The sequence below is a fragment of the Megalobrama amblycephala genome, linkage group LG21 (genome assembly GCF_018812025.1).
Source record: "Megalobrama amblycephala isolate DHTTF-2021 linkage group LG21, ASM1881202v1, whole genome shotgun sequence".
Lineage (NCBI taxonomy): Eukaryota > Metazoa > Chordata > Actinopteri > Cypriniformes > Xenocyprididae > Megalobrama > Megalobrama amblycephala.
In genome coordinates, this window is record NC_063064.1 from 9,422,031 (window position 1) to 9,445,269 (window position 23,239).

The 23,239-nt window shown below is 37.1% G+C and overlaps 1 protein-coding gene across 4 annotated transcripts in view; it reads right to left on the reverse strand.

Annotated features, from left to right (window-relative positions):
• The window catches only part of LOC125257086 (spermatogenesis-associated protein 16-like), an 89,561-nt gene that overhangs the window by 52,142 nt on the left and 14,180 nt on the right, over window positions 1–23,239 (reverse strand). For all 4 annotated transcript variants that reach the window (XM_048173523.1, XM_048173524.1, XM_048173521.1 and 1 more), the window contains exon 4: window positions 8,799–8,888. In XM_048173523.1, the coding sequence (XP_048029480.1) occupies window positions 8,799–8,888 (90 nt within the window). The remainder of the gene's footprint in view (window positions 1–8,798; window positions 8,889–23,239) is intronic.

Consider the following 23,239-nt stretch of genomic DNA (forward strand, 5'->3'; position numbering starts at 1 on the left):
GCTTGGAATCCTCACAACTTTCTTTGCCGAACAATGGAATGATGCAGTGTATAGTCACAAATTTCACATTCCCAAATTTAAAATGGATTTATGATGTTGAAAATTGGTTGTCTATTTAGGATACATAGGGCCAGATTTACTAAACAGGGCAAATTAACGTAAAAGCGCAATTCCAAAAAAGTGCAGATGGGGCGCAAATTAAAGAACACAGACGCAGGCAGATTTCCATAATGATCAAGGCAATCTACCAAGAGCAGGGCAAATTAGCCTCTGGTTTCAGACAGGTTTTTTTGGCGGTATGTAATGGTGCGAATACCAGTTAATTGACTAGAGCAAACCTTAGTAATCACCTTGCATGATTGATTTAGACACACTCCTACCATAAATTTTGCATCTGAAAGCGAAACTCCTACAAATGCATATGCAAAAACATCCGCAAAAATAACTGTCCACACCTTTTCAGTGCTAATTTTTCACAGCAAGACTGAGTAGACAATTTTATTTTTTCAACATTTTTTTTTTTTCAATTTCCATAATTTCCATTACATCAAAATATATTTTAAGATGTGATGAAAATGACATTTGTTGGTTTAGAAAAATGACTTCTCCTGTGATGTTTGTATGTCCACAGTTTGACAATGATTGAAGACAAATAAACAAGAGAAGCTGAGAAGTGTGTTCATTTTCTAAAAGGCACTAAAAGTGCCCTATAATTATATAAACACCCTTAAACTTTCAGTCAAATCATGCACAAAAACTTGACTGAAAAACAAACCTGACTTCTGGAAATGAGCCACAAGATTAATTTTTTTTTCTTCCCAGTGCTAAATGCTGACGGCGCATTTAAGAGTGTTTACTGTTGTACTGGCTTTCGCTGTGAGCAATGGATACCACTTTCCTAAAGCAAATTCTGCCAGAATCCATCAAGAGCAAAGGTTACACTGTTAATTTTATTTCTGCATTGAGAAAGCTTGTCTCCAGCACAAACGGAATGATATTGCCTTCTAGAATAATTTCCGTTTTCGAGTTCAATATCTTGATGTGTCACTCACTCTCTGACAGTTAAGATTGCGGTGGGAGGAATCTGTGCTACTAAACTTATGAATCTATATGCACATATTTCCTGGAGAACATGTTACTGTTTTTTAATGTTTTCTGATGGTGCGTGTTGTCATCTGACTTTGATACTTCTTACAGAAATGAAAATAACAACAACAACAAAAAAGGAAGCCACAGCTTTTCTGTTCACAAAAGAAATGACGTACGTATCAATAAAGGAGTCATGGATGGATCTAAGTAACCATTACCCGAATGAGGAAGAAAATTGTACAATGATGAAAATGTGGAGAATAATTTAGTTTCTTTGTGGTGGAGAGCTATTGCCTCTGTGAAATTTACTGGCATGTGAACTTCAAAACACAGATGCATTTTCCTCTTAAAGACCTCAAATGGCTGAGCAGCATTTGCCGGAGGGAGGATGTGATTAGGTTAAAGAGTGGCGCCAGCTTCAATGGCATTGCTCGCTTCTTTCAAAATGCACAACCATGCATTGTGGTCTGACAAACTGCACTCGGACTCTGCCTTAATATAGCATGAGGGGTTTAAGGAGTGGACCATACTGAGCAATGTCAGCAGAGATTCATTTGATGGGAAAATGTAGAAAGATTTGAATTCTGTGCCAGTCGGCATGAACATCATGAGTCATCAAGTTTGTCCTTACAAAATAAATGTCCAACCATATGCAACAATGATAATGATTTTATATTATTATTAGGCTATATGTAATACACATCAATGCCACGAGACATAACAAACAATTCCCTAAAATGCTTGTTTAAATAGATGGATACATACAGTACATTTTTGACAGAACAAAGTGATACTTGCAATCGTAATACAACAAGGAATGTATTTGTAATACACTACATCAGAAAAAGGCTATTGAGGTATTTTTGCAGGCAATAAACGAGCCTGCATGGGAAAAGGAAATAAACAATAATGAATAAATAAATAAACACTTGTGCCTACCTTACAGACTTGCACTCCTAAGTGAACCATTCATTCAAATCAATTTGTTGATTCAGAAACATCGATTATTTCAGCAACAAAACATTTTGCTTAGATGTGCAAAGGTGCTTTGTTTGGACAAAAAAAAAAGACAATATGTGTCTAAAATGTAAGTTACTTTCCTCCCCATACATTTTTTTTTTTGTTGTTCATTTTTATGGCATTTTTTCCACAAGCCCTCAATAATTTCAGTCCCTGGTGTGCGTCAAGAGGAATGAAATAGTAGACTTTTGAGAAAGTAAACTATGTAAGAATTAAACTGTTAAATAAGAGAAAAGCTCGCTGTCAATAAAAACATACATGTTATACAGTATATGTGAAAATTAAATCAACTCAATGTTTCGAAATATTGGAAATATTCGACATTAACCCTCAGGGGTCTGAGGATTTTTGAGGCCCTGGAGAAGTTTTGACATGCCCTGACATTTGTGCTTTTTTCAGTTGTTCATAAACATATTAATGGAAAAAGTGTCATTACACTGTATTCAACACAAACTAGGCTACAATAATATGTGAGGACATGTATGTACATGTTTGTGTTTTTGAAGGAATAACGTTTATGTGTGGTTATTGAAAAAACAAAAAACTTAAGTCACTGAAATAACGCCAAAAAATATATAAATCTTTGTTCACAAAACTTCTGGGTATTGGAGGTTGTAGACTAGAGTTTTTGCTTCAAAATGAGGTAAAAATTATGCTGCCTGCTTGTTCATATAAAACAATAGAGAGATTTAAATTTTCTAAAACATCTTTGGTCAAGAAACGCAGTATGCGTGGAGGCGTGAATGATCATGAATAATGGGTGATTCTCACCTGAGAAGACAAAAGAATCACATAATGAGCTGCGTATTAATGAGCTCTTTCAGACAGGTAGGCTGTGAAAAAACCCTCTGTGATCATGATTCAAATCTCATGGTGTAAATCAAACATACAGAAAAAACAGCAATACTGTGAAATATTATTGCAATTTAAAATAATGGTATTCAATTATATTCTTTAAAATATAATGTATTTCTGTGATGCAAAGTGTCTGAACAAGTATGTTACCTCTATGGCATTTCATATAGGCTTTTAGCTTAAAAGCATGCACATTTGGAGAAATATTGATGGATTCTCATATGTTTGTCAATTTTCTATACAGAGGAGTAATATTTATTCAGGATATATTGTCATTACTATGAGCGCTGGATACTGTGTTTTCAATTCATACTTGCAGCCGGAGGGCGCTCTGTGCACCTTTAGTCCACAAATGCCTGCTAAAGAAGAATAGGCAATCCAGGAACTAACTGAACTAACAGAGGCCAGAGATCGCTAACTATGGCTATTCAAAACACTTTTCAAGACAATAAATACACGATTGAGACGATGTATGCATGTATTGACTGAATTTGCGTCTGAATAGCGCTCGCTCCGTGGGCGTGGCTGCATTAGCAGATAATGAGGTGAATCACGGACTTCTGACATGGCTCTCTTTTCATACAGATTACATAAACAGAGAATATTTGTTTTCGTTATTTGTTACACGATTTAAAACCTGACATTTCAACATTTTTTTAGACATAAGTCAAATTTTTTTGTGATTAGTATTCACTAAGTTACAGTTCATTTTCTGAGAACTATCAGATTGGACTTCGTTCAGAGGGAGACGAGAGATCACGCATCATGTTAGTTTTCTTTATTTTGCAAAAAGCACAACATTTTGTTGTTACTCTGAGTGTACACAAATAAAAGAAGATATTCCACAGATTAAAATGGTGTATAACTCTTAATTGTATGTGCAACATTGACTGAGTATTTTGAGTCTCTTTCACACTGGTTAGAAAAAAAACGCGGTGATCACGCCGGCGTGACCGCTGACCCGAGGGAGTTAAAAAGTATATAAATCACTAATTTTTCCAAAGCAACATACAGCGACACCGGCGATTAAAGTTACAGCAGGAGGCAGGATTTCTCATGCCTCCCCTGAACCTATTGAGTTTTAACAGACCCACTAAAGTGTGCTATGGGTTTGGTGGGTGGTAATTAGGGGCCAAGTAAAAAGTTGTAAAATTTTGGCCTTCGTCCATCTTGAATTTTGTGCTAAAATGCTGTATTTTACGAACGCATTAATGTATCTTTACGAAACTCGGTATGGGTCATCAGCACAATGCCCTGAAGGAACCTGAGACGTTACATACCAGCACCACCTTGTGGTCAAAAGTTATAACAAAATTTACAAAAATGTTAATAACATTTGACTATATTAACCGATTGTAATGAAACTTGTCTCAGTAGATTCCTTGGGTCATGCTGAGATCATAGATATCAAATTTGTCATAGTCGGTTGAACTTCCTGTCCGCCATATTGTTTTACTTTAAAAACCTACTTTTTCTAACTCCTCCCAGACCGTTGCTCTGATTTTCACCAAAATTGAAATGTATCATCTTCAGACCATGCCGACAAATAGAGTTACCGGAGTAACGAATTTGAGGCATGATGCAAAACACACTCTTGAACCTGTATCTCTGCACTGCTTTATCGTACTCAGACCAAACTTGGTACCTGTCATCACAAGCATGAACCTGAGGCATCATGCAGTGTTTCGGTGCAGCGCCACCTATTGGTGCAGAGATATGAAAAATTGGGTATTTTTGCTTATAACTTCTGATGGGTTTGTCCAAAAATCATAAATTTGGTCTTGTTAGATTCGGGGCATCATGTTGCGTCGATTGATATCCAATTTTCCCATATCGGTCATTTTGGCCATTAGCCATTTTGAATTTTGTGTTAAAATGCTGTATTTTACGAACGCATTAGCATATCAATACAAAACTCGGTATGGGTCATCAGGACAATGCCTTGAAGGAGCCTGAGAGGTTTCAGACCAGCGCCACCTTGTGGTCAAAAGTTATAACAAAATTTACAAAAACACTAATAACTTTTGACAATATTAACCAATTGTAATGAAACTGGTCTCAGTAGATTCCTTGGGTCATGCTGAGAACATAGATATCAAATTTGCCATAGTTGGCTGAACTTCCTGTCCGCCATATTGTTTTTCTTTAAAAACCTACTTTTTTGAACTCCTCCTAGACCGTTGCTCTGATTTTCACCAAATTTGAACCCTATCATCTTCAGACCATGCCGACAAAAAGTTATGGATTTCTAGTTGATACGTCAAAGAGTTTTCGTATACTGGAGCAACGAATTTCAGGCATGATGCAAAAACGACTCTTGAAACTGTATCTCTGCAATACTTTAACATATTGACACCAAACTTTGCAAGTATCATTGTCACCACACTCTGACTATACCACATTAATTTGGTCACAGCGCCACCTATTGGTCGACAGTTATTAACCAGTAAATCCTTGCTTTTGACAGTATATATCATTTTTCAGCTCTTTTGCCTAAAATGATCTCAATAGGTCTTTAATTGCTCACTGTTGCAGTTGATCTGATGCTCCCAGCCATGTTGGCTGGCTTCTTGTGCCGTTTTTGTGCTTGGCCCCGTAATTGCTGCTTGCAGCTATATTTGAGTTATGAGGTAATTATGCTAATGGGGAATAGTCACGTGAGAGCAATGCCTCCTTTGCACTGTGATTGTCTGTACATGTGACAAATCCCACCCCTTTTTTTAAGGCATAGCCTGAATTAACAAATAATGGTGTTAACACTCTGAGGTCTGAAAACGCGCCGGCGCGTTTTGCAGGTTTTTTTTCACATTGCAGCAAAACAGACTTAAAATACTCCGTCATTTTTTGTCATAGGGACATAAGTAATATATCAATTGAAACTATAGAATATCTTCTTTTATTTGTATACACTCAGAGTAAAAACACAATGTTGTGCTTTTTGTAAAATAAAGAAAACTAACATGATGTGTGATTTCTCCTCTCCCTCTGAACGAAGTCCAATCTGATAGTTCTCAGAAAATGAACTGTAACTTGTAATCACAGAAAAATTAAACTTATGTCTAAAAAAACGTTAAGATGTCAGGTTTTAAATCATGTAAGTCAAATCGAAAACAAACATAAACAATATGCAAGTCATTTCAGCTCATTACTATCCAATTCTTTTGTCTTCTCAGGTGAGAATGGCCCATTATTCAGTGGTGATTCACGCCTCCACGCATACTGTGTTTCTTGGCAAAAAGTGTCTTACAAAAACTAAATCAATATATTGTTTTATATGAAGGAGTAGGCAGCATAATTTTTACATAATTTTGAAGCAAAAACTCTAGTTTACAACCTCCAATACCCTAAAGTATTGTAAACACAGATTTACTATACTTTTTTGGCCTTATTTCAGTGACTTAAGTTTTTTGTTTTTTCAATAACCACGCATAAATGTTATTCCTTCAAAAACACAAACATGTACATACATGTTCCTCACATATTATTGTAGCCTAGTTTGTGCTGAATACAGTGTAATGACACTTTTTCCATTAATATGTTTATGAACAACTGAAAAAAGCACAAATGTCAGGGCATGTCAAAACTTCTCCAGGCCCCAAATCAGCCTCAGACTCCAGAGGGTTAATGGGAAGACTAATTAAAAAGTAAGCAAACAACTCACCCACTTAGACATCACCACTTTATGTCATGTCAAAATAAACTATAATGATTAGATAACACTTGTGAGGGTTTTTTTTTTTTTAGTGCGCAATCAGCTTAGTGAAATTATCGGTGACCATCATGACACATGCAGTGTTTACTAAGCTTTCATGATCCGAAAATCAGTTTATCATTAAAAAGAACAGCTGAACATCAGTTCACAAACAAAAATTGTAGATGTAATCTAAAATTTGTTACTGGTATAGTTATTATTTTGAAATAAATGCAAAAAAAAAAAAAAAAAAATGCTTAAAAGTAACGGAGTGTCTATTTACACTAGTGCAAATAGTGTCCCTTGTTGGCAAATGCTATTTACACTAGCTCCACCAACCAATGTCCGGTTGGACCACTCAAGTTTTAAAAAATATATATTTTTATATCAGATTGCAAAGGCTTAGTTTAATTTTACTGCACAGTTATGATTTCTGGAGGCGTACAGGAATTTTTATTTTCTGTGACATTGCAGAGGTTTATTTTTAATTTTATATCAAGTTACCTGTCGTAAAGTTTCATTTTTTCGCTTGAAATAAATATTTCTATGTTCTGTATCCTTTAAATATCCTTTATAAAAGCTTTACGGGGCATAAATAGTCCTCACTGAGTAACTGTCTAAATAAAAAGATGCATAAATTTACATTTAAATCGTTTATTAATCATTTACTTACACTTTCTAAATGATCTTATGAACCACTGACGACTCCTAAATAACTGGTTTGTAAATAATATAATACATAATTTAGAAATGATATGAAAGTATGAAAATACAATTATTAAGCAAATTATAGCTATGCTTATAAATCAAGAATAAAGCATTTATAGCTGTATTTATAAACTGCTTATTTATGTCTATTAATGCTTTATAAATGATGAATTGACTATTTACTAATGCTTAACTAATGCTTCATAGCGTGCAGTTATTATAAAGTGTTATCCCATAAGGACACCTGTTTTCAACATTGATAATAAGAAATTAGCATATTAGAATGATTTCTGAAGTGGTAAATGTGGCACTAATGGCTGCTAAAATTCATCTTTCCCATCACAGGAATAAATAACATTTAAAAATATATTAAAACAGAAAAAAATTGTGATCATATTTCACAATATTACTGTTTTTACTTCATTTGAGCAAAAAAAATGAAGCCTTTGTGAGCACTTCTTTCAAAAACATTAAAGTTTTAAAGAAGTATTATTATGCTCTTTTTCTTTAAAATAATTGCCACCTAAATGCAATGACATTTAAGTGTTTCAGTAGTATCTAAATACTCTTTGGGCCACTATAAGAACAATTTTTCTTTAGATAATGAGTCCCACAGTCTAGCACAATAGTAAGCAAAGCTAGCCAGATCTTATCCATAACTACTGCAGTAAAAGAGCACAAAGAGCCTGAATCAAATAGTGCCAGTGTAACGTACCAACTTCATATAAATGCACTTCTGCAATGTTCCCAGAAAACATCTTTTCCCCCACTGGGACAGTATAGCACTAAATTTGTAGGCAGGGTGGCGGAGTTGATCTATTTCTGCTTGCAGAAACTCAAATGCAAGAGGGGGTGGAAAGAAAGAACAAGTGTGTGAGACAGAAAGAGACCAAAGTATCCGTTTCTTGCTCTAATCTATTTCAACTTGGTTAATGTGGCTTGATAATGATCAAACAGAATATGACTTCCTCGCAATAAATGGCCCCCGCAGCCACCAGTTGGCCATGGCATTTGGCGCAACCGACGCCTCTAAACGATTTATTCCACTGCCATCCAATAACTAATGGTAGCTGTCATCTGTAAAAGACCAATGATGGGAACATAGGCATTTGATAACCATATCATTAAAACACATATGGAACATCAATGCGTGGAGGCTACAGGGGAAGATGTCAGTCGGCAGTGGCGGGAGTGGATGTAATCCTAGCTCTAATTGTCTTCTTCCACACGCAACCCACTAAACCACCAGTATTTATGTATCACCCAGAACATATTTTTCCAGTACAGGCTGACAGAACAGAGGGAGATGTAACAAACCACTGGGCAGACATGTTTGCAGGGTTTGTCTAAATGACTGGGAGCTTTTCTCCTACTGAATCTGTCTTCATTTTGAGGAAAGGACGCTTTCTGAGCCCTCCATTAATGCCAATTTTACCTTGCTGCCTCACAGGGGTTTCCCAGCAGTCGATACGCCATAGCCTGTTGAAGGTAGTTCTGAAAACGAATGGGGTTTAGCTGGATACTCCTGCAAATCAAGAGGAGAGAGATGGGAAAAATGTAAAATCATGTTTCCAGGAACAATTTGCAACCAGACTACATCTAGATCAATCATATCCCATAATGGGATTTATGAATAAATAAATAAATAAAATAAATAATAAATGTAAGACACTGATGTCCATTAGCAGAAAAAAAATCCCCTCAGAATGTTGTTCCTATTTTAAGTCATTTAAAATGCATGAGATGGATGGCATATTCTGAATGATGATGAAACAGAATTAAAAAATAAAGGAATACACTTCAACAAATAATTTATATAACATCAGTCAGAGTGGAGTTTTGAAGTTTAATTTGAATGAAAAACATAGTAAGTAACAAAAGCCAACAACAGTGATGTCAATCAATCAAGGGCATAGAATTTAATAGGGTTGCTAAGGACATGTCTCTATCAATATCCAGCAACTACTGAATTGTCCCTAGCAACAAACAACTGTCCCGATGAAACAATTAAATTAACTACTGTTGTCTGTCAGTGTCTTGTTTGTTTTGTTTTTTTAACCTATCCACCTTATTCCTATGCCCCATGGTGCTTTGTGTGAATTATGGGTGTAACTTCCGTTAAAGGTGCCCTAGAATCAAAAATTGAATTTACTTTGGCATAGTTGAATAACAAGAGTTCAGTACATGGAAATGACATACAGTGAGTCTCAAACACCATTGTTTCCTCCTTCTTGTGTAAATCTCATTTGTTTAAAAGACCTCCGAAAAACAGGCAAAATCTCAACATAACACCGACTGTTACGTAACAGTTGAGATCATTAATATGTACGCCCCCAATATTTGCATATGCAAGCTCATGTTCAAGGCATTACACAAGGGCAGCCAATATTTACGTCTGGATCTGTGCACAGCTGAATCATCAGATTAGGTAAGCAAGCAAGAACAATAGCGAAAAATGGCAGATGGAGCGATAATAACTGACATGATCCATGATTAAACACTGCATATGTATTAGTGCATATTTGTAACAACTTCATTCTTTCTAAAGGTCTTCGTCCAAACATGTTGCTGGAGCATGTAAACTCATTCAGAATCAAATGTAAACATCCAAATAAATACTATACTCGCATAATCCGACACATGCATGCAGTGTGCATGACGAACATCTTGTAAAGATCCATTTGAGGGTTATATTAGCTGTGTGAACTTTGTAAATGCACTGTATTATAGTCGAGAGCTCGGAGGGCAGGGAGCGCGCAATTTAAAGGGGCCGCAGCCTGAATCGGTGCATAGTTAATGATGCCCCAAAATAGGCAGTTAAAAAAATAAATTAAAAAAAAAAATCTATGAGGTATTTTGAGCTGAAACTTCACAGACACATTCAGGGGACACCTTAGACTTATATTACATCTTGTAAAAACTGGTTCTAGGGCACCTTTAAGCTGTAAACAGTCAGTGAAAGGTTCGCTCTTTGAAAGCAATAATACAATTTTTTAAAAACTGGGTACAGTGAGATGACATTATTCTACTCACCCTTCAACCAACAAACATTAAAAGGACATTGAAAGTCTCCCTGAAATCAAAATTTAAGTTTCTTAGCTTTTAGTATAAATATGTTAGCCTTAAGGTTATGAATAAGCCGGTGTGTTCCAAAACAATGACAAAATTCGCATTTAGGAGATATAAGCATCCAAAACTTAGTCTCTCACTTCCGCTAAAATGGATCACAGATTTTCATGACATCACATCGCACTTCAGTTTCTCATCAAATCTTCTGTCCAATCAAATGCTCTCTAGAATCTGAAGTCCAGCCTCCTCCTACACTCTTACCATGCGTTCGCACCGCCGCTGGCGAGAGCGTCAAAGTGACAGGAAGTCATTCAATTTTCAATGTGAGCCGGTGGCGAGCTCTGGCGAGAGCAGCGCGGCGTGTCTAGGACCGTGAGAGCGTCGAGGAGAGTTGAAGTCAGGTCAACTTTGTGGTAATGAGCTATGACGCTCTAACCAATTGAAATGTAGAGGTCCTCGCTTGAGAGGATTCCGATTGGTTGCCACAACTTGTCATTTACTTTGACCCTACCGCCGGCGGCGATTTGAACGCAAAGTACAGCGTTGTTGGCAGGGCAGCCAAGGCTAATTTTGACTCTCTCGCTGGCGGCGAAGCCTCGGCTGAAATCGGTCATTTGCTCACACATTTACTAGTTTTTACATGGTGAATTGCACATAGTGCACTATATAGAGAATAGGAAACGATTCAGCTTTCCTTTGACGTGAATGAAGTCTGTTTTTGCGTTAGTGTCACATGAACCGCCGCAATGCGAGCACAGTCTGCTCTGGCCCAGGGACACGAGAGCACAGAGAGGATCGTATGCACGAGTCGGCACAGACCACAAAAGGTATCGGACCCATTTGAATTCTGCACAGAATGCTGTATATAAGTGATATAAAGGACATTATGAGGATAAACGGTTAGAGATTAGAAGGAAACAGAGGTTTTACAGAGTCTAACAACTCTGGCGAGCTGTAACATAAACGAAACGCTATTCGCTATTCACTGTTCAAAAAAAGGGGCGGGGCTGTTCGATATATCGCCCTGTCTTCCTGTTTCAGTTGAAATTACGTCAACACATTGAATAATGCTGCGCGTTCCAACGCTCTTCAGTGTGCCTTTAAAAGTGTAAAAGCATCAACAAGGTACTTTCAACAGACAGTGAAAAAGCGTGATTCTTTCCACAGCAATAACGGACGGGTTAAATAGAACTATAGTGATATATATCTGTATTATGTAATATATGTTGCCTTAATAAAAAATGTTCATGAACTTCAGCATTGCGTGATACTATTTCAAAGTGATTTCCATCATTTTTACAGATAATACAATTGTATTTACCTGTGAAAAAAAACCTGGAAAAAGACGTGAGGTTTGAGGAGAAAAACAAGAGATAAATTTGTGCATTCCAGTGAATTATTAATGAGATATATCGTAAATTATATCGGGAGAACAGACCAAAAATGTGCAGTATATGTTGTCCTTTTTCATACTATTACGTCGGTATGCAAAGGGACAAAAGAAAATAATCACGAGGATAGAAAGCAGCGACTGAAAAGAGAAATGTTATAACGTTACGTTAAAATACCAATCGTTACGTTATTCTCACGATATCTGAAAAAAAAAATGAAAGAAAAATTGACTGCTCATTCAGTCAAATTGACGGATAAGCTTTATTTGTAGGGCAACCTTATGATTTGAAATGATTCGTTTCAGTCTTTTTAAATGGAAGTTCCCCAAACCGGAAGTGCAACCCATAATTCGAAACGCAGTAGTCTAGTCAGGAATAAGGTGGATATCAGAGACTTTATATACAGAAAGACAGTGCACAGGTATTCCAATAGTTGCATCTCGAATTACGCACTATACACTATATACTCTATATACTTATACACTATGTACTCATCCATGTAGTGTGTGAATCTTATAAGGGTTATTTTGTCATTCAACATTGGAGTCTGACAGCCCCTTGCCCTCCGTTACGTAATTAATACTGCAACAGTTGAGTGCATGAAGTGTCCAACATTCCACACTTAGTTTTTTTCAGTTAATTTAGTGCATCATCTGGGTATTTTTTCTTTTTCAGGCCCCATTTGCACTGGTGCGTTTTCGTTTTTCGTTACCGTTATGCCTGTCGTTTACACTACGCCGGCCTTTTTGAACCTTGAAAACGGAAACTTTTGAAAATGCTCCAGAGCCTGTTTTAGTTTGAAAACGCCAGGGTTGCGTTTCAGTATAAACAGACAAAAATGGAGACTTTTGAAAACGATGGCGTGGCTGCCCACGTTCACTCTGTGTATCCTTGAGGATCGTATAAACAATAACATGGAGACTAAACTGCAATCTTTGCTGATTTTGTTGTCATTTTTAGCAGCCATTGTGCCCAGTGTGCATGAACAGTCATGTGACATGCGTTTTTGGTCATGTAATATAGACGGAGATTGTTTCTGAAACGTTGTGGAAACGTCAGTGTAGACAAGGATCGTTTTCATTTTAAAATACCATTTTAAAATGAAAATGCACTAGTGTAAACAGGGCCTCTGTGTTTTAAAAAGAAAACAATCCTCGTCTACACTGGCGTTTTCACAGTGTTTCAGAAACGATCTCCGTCTACACTACACGTCTGAAAATGCATGTCACATGACCGTTCATGCACACTGGGCATGCGCGTACAAGTGTAAACAGTTGCCTCTTGCGCATTTAGGTAGCTGCAGTATTAAAAAAAGCAGTCTAACTGCACAATGGTTGCTAAAAATGACAACAAAGCCAGCAAAGATTGCAGTTCAGTCACCAAGTTATTGTTTACACGGTCATCAAGGATATGCAGAGCGAATGTGGGCAGCCACGCCACCATTTTCAAAAGTCTCCATTTTGGTCCGTTCACATTAAAACGCAACCCCGGCATTTTCAAACTAAAACGGGCTCTGGAGCGTTTTCGAAAGTCTCTGTTTTCGAGGGTAGAAAATGCCAGAGTAGTGTAAACGAACAGGTGTAACCATAGCAAAAGTTATGAGTTTTAAAACGTCATAGAATAGTGCATAAGTACGCAAACTGGGATGCATCTGAATATAAAAAAGCGCAATGCACAATATGGCGGAATAAGTCCCGTCTTCTAAATAAAAGAGCCTGCCTTTACATGGACATGAACTTTAATTATATCCCAGGGTTTAATATAGAATTGGCCCACCCTTTGCAGCTATAACAGCCTCAACTCTTCTGGAAAGCCTTTCCACAAGGTTTAGGAATGTGTTTATGGGAATTTTTTATCCATTCTTCTAGAAGTGCATTTGTGAGGTCAGGCAGTGATGTTGGCAAGAAGGCCTGGCAAGAAGGCCTGGCTCACAGTCTCCGCTCTAATTCATCCCAAAGGTGTTCTATCGGGTTGAGGTCAGGACTCTGTGCAGGCCAGTTAAATTCCTCCACACCAAACTCACTCATTCATGTCTTTATGGACCTTGCTTTGTGCACTGGTGCGCAGTCATGTTAGAACAGGAAGGGGCCATCCCCAGACTGTTCCCACAAAGTTGGGAGCATGAAATTGTCCAAAATGTCTTGGTATGCTGAATCATTAAGAGTTCCTTTCACTGGAACTAAGGGGCCAAGCCCAACCCCTGAAAAATAGCCCCACACCACAATCCCCCCTCCACCAAACTTTACACTTGGCACAATGCAGTCAGGCAAGTACCGTTCTCCTGGCAACCGCCAAACCCAGACTCGTCCACCGGATTGCTAGACAGAGAAGCGTGATTCGTCACTCCAGAGAACACATCTCCACGGCTCTAGAGTCCAGTGGCGGTGTGCTTTACACCACTGCATCCACTGGGTTTCACTGAGCTCCAGAGGGCGACCCATTCTTTCATTGTAGAAGCAGTCTGCATGCCTAGGTGCTTGATTTTATATACCTTTGGCCATGAAAGTGATTGGAACACTTGAATTCAATGATTTGGAGGGGTGTCCCAATACTTTTGGCAATATAGTGTATCTACAAAATTAACAAACACACTGAATGTGGTTTATCTGTCAGTCAGATGCACGCAAAAGTTTTGCTCTTTACTACAGCAACCGTAATGTCCCAAAGTGTCATTTTTAATGCTAAAATAATGTCGCATGCATCACTTTTATGTCCTCACCAAAGTCAAAATCAAACCAATGCCCTTGCAATAAATCAAGAATGGCACCGCAAACAACAACCAAAAACATAAGTGTTCTAAACGCTTCATGTCCTGATCAGCCGTTCACCGTTAAGGAACAAACAAATGGTATTTCCTCACTATTCATTAAATTCTGAGACATCTCTGACAGGTGTGCCATGCAGCGAGAGACAGACAGACAGGAAGACAGGCGTAGAGACCTCAGTGAAGCAGCGACACCTCCTTAAAAAAAGGGAAAATGAAAAAAAAAACAGCTGCCTGCCAGCGATCATAGCCAACTTTGAAGCTCCATTAATTGCCGTTCCGTCATCACTTGTCGCAACATGCGGGGTGTTACTTTGCACACACGCTCTCTTTCACTCAGCCTTTTAATGCTTGGTGAAATTAACTGCATGTTCCTTGTGCTTTACATGTGCTGGTTACAGCCGAGGTCGCTGGTAATTGAAGAGCCGGCGCCGTATGTTTGACGAGGCAGATGAATTGCCACGGCGCTTCCTCCAGACAGAGACAGAGTGTGAAAAAAGCCAGGCCTTACTCATTCTCTGGCCAGGACTTTCTCTCTGTTATCTATTTCCTTAATAATTTACAGAGCTGAAACATCACAGTTATTAAACTAGAGCCCCATTAACCTGTAAAAACTGGATTTTCTTCTTCTTTGTGCTCCATAACTGTCTGAATGTCAGAATATGACACTTTAAAACAGCCAACCCAGTTAATGACTTGGTCCTTATTGCAACATATTCTGGTCAAAAAAGTCAATTTAAACGAGAAGGGGCCATCTTAAAAAGATTTTTTTAACCATTTTAACAGATTAAAATACAAAAGCGAAAAAATCCTGCACACTATCAATACTTGCACATGTATCAAAATAGCTTTAGCATAGCATTCACAATGTTTGAATCCCATGACCCTCATCAGGCAATATACAAACAAATAATTCAAACACAAGTCTTGTGTAAAATCAACACATGACCAATCACTGCAATGATCCATCATTAACAATCACAATCAGTGATGTAATACATCATTGTATCCGAATCATCATATAAAAGGGTTACACCGAAAATTTACATATTACATAAACAAATAGAAAGAGACAAAAAAGGGAACATCACAAATAGTCACTTTATAGCATAACATTGAACAATGCTCCATTGTTCATACCAATAGGTGATAAAGTCTGAAGAATAACAATCCAAAATAACTCACATCTCTGTAAAAGCATTTCTATATCAACCACACTCAGTGGCACATTCACTTTTTCAATACCACAAAAGCATAAGGAGGAAACATTAACAGGATAATTAACATCTTTTCTTCTAATAGTATTCTTATACAGTATTCACTAATTCCTTGTTTTAGTTGGCATGATGTTTTCCCAACAATAGACAACATGAGTGGGATCACAAGTAATGACAGAATTCCATATTATAAATAAATAAATATATATAGCCTATAGAGGGTATGCCTAGACTTCACTTTCCCGCCGGAACACGCTCCCTCAGTTGGACTGAGTGGCAAAAGAACCTGCTGGATGACTGGATTTAATAGAGGAAACTGCGAAAACGCGAGTAAAACAAACGATTACACTAAAGGTTGGGCTCGAAAGTGTTCCTTATGACATGTCAAAGAAACCTAATCCATGGATATTGGCATGCAGCCAAGAATTGTGTTTCCAGATATTTATATGTGCCTGATTTCGGCGCCGTGGAAATACATAAAGCAAATCCGACTGTGAACGCTTTATACAAATACAATATAGGTAGGTCTAAATCGGAGTGATCACTTATATCAATGTTATGTATTTCGTCTCATCGTCCAGCCCTAAAACTTTGTCAGTGTTTATTTAAAAACACCCAATTATGTAGACTATAAGATGGTAAATTGATGAGTTGTCAACACAATATATTACAATACAATATATAGGGTATGATTTTACCCCAAAATCCAAACATTTTGACACAAAAAGATAACTGCAAAACATGTTTCTTTGCCTGGAGTCCAACTGTTTCTGTGAATTGTAGCGACCTATTTACTTCTTTTTTCTGTAGCTTTCAGCAGTCTGTAAAAATATACCTCAGATTTTGTGTCAAAGCTTTTTGTACAGTCGGTCGCAAAGCTCTTTCCCGTTTTGGGAATGTGTTTTGTGTGTTTTTCACGGCATTCACACTGAAAACGAATGCTGCCACTCAGTGGGCGTAATCACAGTTTTAAAAAGGGGATTCAAAGTGCAAGTTTTTGAAAATGATACTTTTATTATCTCTGAATTTGTGTGTAGTGTAGGTGCGTAATGTTTTGTTGTTGTTGTTGTTTTTTGTGACATCGCCAACTACTGGGCTGGCATTCATAATACAGCGTTTTAGACAGTTCTGCTGATCTGTGTGATCATTTTGACAACATTATCACCCGTACGTGGAAAAAAGCAAAGGAAAAATGTTTAGTACACTGTTGTTGCATAAGCGCTTTAGCAACACTGAGGTACATGACGATATAACCAGGTACAATATGTGTCACATGATGCCTCATCATTTTTTAATACATATGTTTTTACAGTCCACACTACAATGCAATTCAAATACAATTTCAAATGTATCCACTTGGGTGAGCATCTTCAAACTACTTTTGCAGGACAAAAACTCAAAATTAATGTAGAAATAGTCTATGTCAGATGGTCAGTGAAAAGATTGAGGACTGTGGGTGAGAGAGTTTCTGTTTGGGGATAAAAGGTTCATAATCATACACTTGAACCTATAAATAATAAAATACATTGAGCAGAATCATATCAGCAATGTTTTGCTGTTGCCTGCATTATGCTTGACGGTGGAAATATAATGCAGTGCATTGTTTGTTTTTGAGACCTTCTCACTGGCTGATCTTCTAACCTCAACCTGTGAGACAAGGCCGGGAGACAATGACAGAAAGTTATTTTAATAATGAATTTTGAGAGTAGAAAACATAGCTTTGAGTTACAGAGGGCAGAGAGGTCAGACTATATCAAATGTGGTTCTGATGCACTGCAATGTGGACTGTGTTGTGGAGTGGTTGTTTCATTGGCTGCTTTAAAATAAGTTTGAGGATCTTTGTTTAATTTTCATGGCTCATATTTGTCTTCTATTTTGAAACCACAGGTTATGGCTTTTATTTTGAAGTCTTGTTTTTTTTTTTTTTTTTTCTGGATGGTTTTTCTCTGCTCCTCATGATTATATTCACATGTGGCTTGTTACCTAATTAGCTGATAAATATAGTTGTGTTTGTCTACATCTGGTGAGTTTTTGGTTAAAGCTTTATTTGTTCCAGGTGCTACGGTGCTACCTTGAGAATTATCTTAAATTTAAAACCAAAATTATTTATTATAACACTGAATATTCATCAAAATATTATCATGTGAATAGATTAACCCGATAACCAGATTGGCCACTGACCATTACACGATTAAATTGAGAATGATGCATAATATTTCGGTGCCATATTGGTTATATTACTGGTAGGTTTTATCATATAAGTTGATAGTGTATATTTAATTGTACATGCTAATTTAGATTAACTTTGGCCATGACATGTAAATAATATTATATATTACTGCAACCACTCAAAACAAAATTAGCCTTTTATCTTTCACAATCAATGTGTAATTTGACTTTGCTCTTCACATTAGCTTTTCTAGCATTTCCTCCATTTTTACTGACATAAAATGGGCATCTTTGGGCATTTGAACAAATATATAGTTCAGTCATGAAACTTTAGATAGCACAGTCTGATATATCTGATTACATGCAATCTGCAAACAACCACACATTACCAAATGGCACAAGCTGATTAGCCTCTGTTTATTCTGCAACCAAATGAGATTGCTTGATCAACATTTAAATTTTCTGGTTTATTGTTTGCTGTAGGCTAGTGCTACAGTTAAAGTTCAGAGTTCCTCTGAAATCCTCCACCTCTCCCAGGTCAACCTGCCTACAAGACTCATGCAGCATCAGTATATCTGAGGTTCTCAACTCTTGCCCTCGAGGTCCACTTTTCTGCAGAGTTTGGCTCCAACCTGCCTGTAACTTTCTAGTACAGTAGTCCTGAAGACCTTGATTAACTTGTTCAGGTGTGTTTGATTAGGGTTGGAGCTAAACTCTGCAGGAAAGTTTGGCTGTGTCCGATAGCTTAAAAATGCTGCCTTCAGAGAATGCATTCCAAGGAAGGAAGGCATCAAGGCGCATCCAAATTCAATGTTAGCTTCACTTTTTGTCTCCTGAAATACCTTCATCTGATCGATTTTTGAAGGCAACATAGATGTGTCCTTGCTGCCTTTATCTTACAACCCTTTTCCGATCCATTCTGTGACAGATGAGCTAAAAAATAAAGATGACATCTGAAAGTTGCGGTGGTCAGTTTGTGTGTAAATGTACGTTTTTAACCAACATTTTCCACTTCTGATGTCATTCCTAGTGAGAAGTTACTATTGTAGTAATTAAATATTTGCTTAGTTATCACCAAAACTTGCTCGATTTTGCTGTAGATCATTAAACCGTTTTGTGAGGTACCTTTATGTGTAAAAGGTTTCCTACAAAGTCATTGCCTGATAAGGCTGTGAGGCAACAAGGCAGCTGCCTAAATTTTTGGACACAGCCTGGATCTCGAGGGTCAGAGTTGAGAACCCATCTTACATGCTCACAGCGGTGTGTCTGCATATCTATTGGCAGTAGCAAGTCCCTACTTTTTCTAAAGCAGCAGCGTAGCAGATCTAGACCAAATACATTAACATGCCAAAACTACTCAGAGTGTTGCGATATTGAATTACATTTTTGCATAACATTGACCTTTATTAACCTTCTTTATTAACTTCTGCTAAAACTTCACAAGTGTGACAATGAAGAAAGTAGAAAGGTTAGAGTGATTGCTTTACTGTTATATGGAATAAGTTCTAACCCAAAAAGTAATGTGACATATCTTTGGTACGATGAGGAAAACGTATAGAATATAGTTTTGCATCATTAATAATTAGCATTGTAGTATTGACAGTTAAAAAGACTGTAATCTGTCATGAGAGGAAGCAGTTTTGATGTTCCTCTGTCTGCCTTTAGCTTAGTTTCCTTTTAGAGGTTGCTCAAGAAGCCTGACAATAATTATTTGTAGATCACAAATTTATTTTTGCATGGTGACAGACTGAAAAGGAACATTGTTCGAAAATTGCACCTCCAACCTGAGAACATGACAGGAAGAGGCATGTAGCCCTACGACTTTAAACGCTTTAGAAACACTGTCATCACACGGAACACAAAAGCCGCTACCTTTGTATTTTTATCTGAATTGTGCTGTTGCATTCCTGCTTGTCGTGCACGGAGCTAATATATACAAAATCTGTTCGACAGGAATCAACAAAGCTGTCTTTGATGGGATTCCACCCACATCCTCATGGCAACTCAAAGCGAGTTCCTATGAGGAGAATGGAGAGATAACAATTGACATCCAAGGTATTCTCTCCATTTTTTTTTCACTGAAAGAGGCAGATAAATGCACAAGCCAAGGAGTAATCCAAAAAGGCTTTTAAAGTATTCGGAACATCGTGTGTGTGTGTGTGTGTGTGTGTGTGTGTGTGTGTGTGTGTGTGTGTGTATATATAATTACCCAGGGCCACAAAACATGGCATAAGTCGCACGGGTATATTTGTAGTGTATATTTGTTATAGCCAACAATACATTGTATGGGTCAAAATGATTGATTTTACTTTTATGCCAAAAATCATGTTAAATGAAGATATTTTGTAAATTTCCTACTCTAAATATTTAAAAATATATATTTTTGTGAGTGGATATGCATTGCTAAGGGCTTCATTTGAACAACTTTAAAGGCGATTTTCTCAGTATTTTGATTTTTTTTGCACGCTCAGATAGTTGTATCTCGGCCAAATATATCCTAACAAACCATATACCAATGGAAAGCTTACTTATATTTATTATTAAACCATACATGGATAAAAGCTTATTTATATGATATATAAATCTCAATTTCAAAAACTTGACTCTTATGATGGGTTTTGTGGTCCAGGGAGACACACACACACACAGACAGTGTATACTGTATGTATGTACCGTGTCCTCCACAAATATTGGCACCCTTAGTAAATATGAGCAAAGGCGGCTGTGAAAATAAATCTGCATTGTTTATCTTTTTGATCTTTCATTCAAAAAATTCACAAAATTCTAACCTTTCATTTAAGTAAAACAATTGAAAATGGGTGGAAAAGCTCATTATGAAATAAATGTTTTTCTCTAGTTCATGTTGGCCACAATTATTTGCACCCAATTATTGCAATGTCCTTTTCCCAAGATAAGAGTCTTCTTTTATAATGCCTGATGAGTTTGGAGAACACCTGAGGAGAGATCAGAGACCATTTCTCCATATAGAATCTCTCCAGAACCTTCAGATTCCAGCTCCATGTTGATGCTTCTTCTCTTCAGTTCACTCCAGTCATTTTCTTTAGGTTTCAGGTCAGGGATCTGGGATGGCCATGGCAGAAGCTTCATTTCATGCTCAGTGACACATTTTTGTGTTGGTTTTGATGTTTGTTTTGGATCATTGTCCTGATGGACGATCCAACCACTGCCCATTATTGGATTTCTAGCAGAAGTGGTCAGGTTTTGATTTTTTTATCTGTTGGTATTTGATAGAATCCATGATGCCATGTATCTGAACAAGATGTCCAGGACCTCCAGCACAAAAATAGGCTCACAGCATTAAAGATCCAGCAGTATATTTAACCGTGGACATGGGGTACTTTTTATCCATGTGTGCACCAAACCCATCTGGTGGGTTTGCTGCCAAAAAGCTATTTTTTTAGTTTCATCTTACCACAGAAGCCGGTCCCGTTTGAAGTTCCAGTCTTGTCTGACAACTGAATATGCTGGAGTTTGTTTTTGGATGAGCAAAAACGGATTTTTCTTGAAACCCTCCCGAACAACTTGTGGTGATGTAGGGGCTGTTTGTTTTAGGCTTTCTGAGACTCAAGACTCAACTAATTTCTGCAATTCTCCAGCTGTGATCCTTGAAGAGTCTTTGGCCACTCAAACTTTCCTCCTCACCGCACATTAGGACGATTTAGACACACGTCCTCTTCCAGGCAGATTTGTAACATCTTTAGTTGATTGAAACTTCTTAATTATTTCCCTGATGGTGGAAATGGGGATTTTCAGTGCGTTAGCTTTTTTTCTTATACTCATTTTCTGAACTATATTACTTGTTTTTTTTTTTTTCTCATTGTGATGAATGATTAAGGGGATTTGGCCTTTGTGTTTACACATATTTGTACTCCTGTGGAACAGGAAGTCATGGCTGCACAATTTCATGCTCCCAGTCACCCTGATGTGCTAAAAAATGTAAATGTGAATGGGAATATACTTCAGAGATATTTTACTCATAAGAATTTCTAGGGATGCCAATAATTATGGCAAATGTGTATTGGAGAAAAACCTTTATTTCATAATGAGCTTTTCCCCACATTTTAAATTATTTTCCTTAAATGAAAGGTTAGAATTTTGTGAATTTTTTGAATGACAGATCAAAAAGATAAACAATGCAGATTTTTTTTTTTTCACAGCCACCTTTGCTCATATTTACTAAGGGTGCCAATATTTGTGGAGGGCACTGTATATAAATTGTGTATTTGTTGTATTTTTTTATATTATATTAACATACTGGACAGTATAATTGGGGTATTTAACATTTGCTAATGTTTGGATATCATGTAAATACTTAATTTTAAAAGGTCTGTCTAGAAAACAAACATGACTTCACAGCTTTAACTTTATTTTTTTTTTTTTTTTTTTACATTTAAAAAAGAAATGCCAATATAAAGTGAAATATAAGAGATATTGAACAGAAAAATGAGCTTTTCCTTGCCCTTGTATATTTTGAACATGGGCCTAAATGGAACTTGAACTTGATTTGGTGATGTTCAGGACAGAGAATGCTGATTTGGTGCTGTACTGTAGAACCTAACATCGTCAGGATGTGTTTATGAATGCTTGTTCAATGGTGCGCCACATCATTTTTCATGAGCACTATGAAGCAAAGAGAAATTAATGTAATAGTTGCAGGAGGGGGAATAAAGCACTTTATCCATTTGTGTTTAATGGTTCTGATTACATCATCAAATTTGTTTTTTAAATAATCTGCTGTGTCATTGGTCACATAGTCTGACATACCTGTATCCATCTCTATTCTAGATTTAAAGCATAAACACACATCTGATCAGATAAGTTGCAATCAAATTTGTGCACATAAACTGTGTTTGATAAACTATGGTAGTTGAAATATGGACATGTGTAAACATGATCTCTCCACAAACCAGTTATATGTAGATATCATCATCACAGGCCTTTAAGAATAGTGGATGGCTGACAAGAGTTGTATGCCTAAATCACAGATGTGCTGTTGTGTTAAAAACATTGGATTTTATGCAAGCTGCAGCTATATACGTGGTTTCTATTTCTTTATATTATGTCCTTCTGTATTCAACTCACCTGTCTGCAACCATTCAGGTGTACAAGATGTATTTATTTATTGTTCTAAAACATCTGGGTTGACAGTGAAGGAGTGTTTGTGTGTGTACAGAAACAGCAATGTTGCAGTCTTGGCTTTGGATGGGCAGCTGAATTCTGTGCTGAGTCCTTTTCTGAAGGTTTA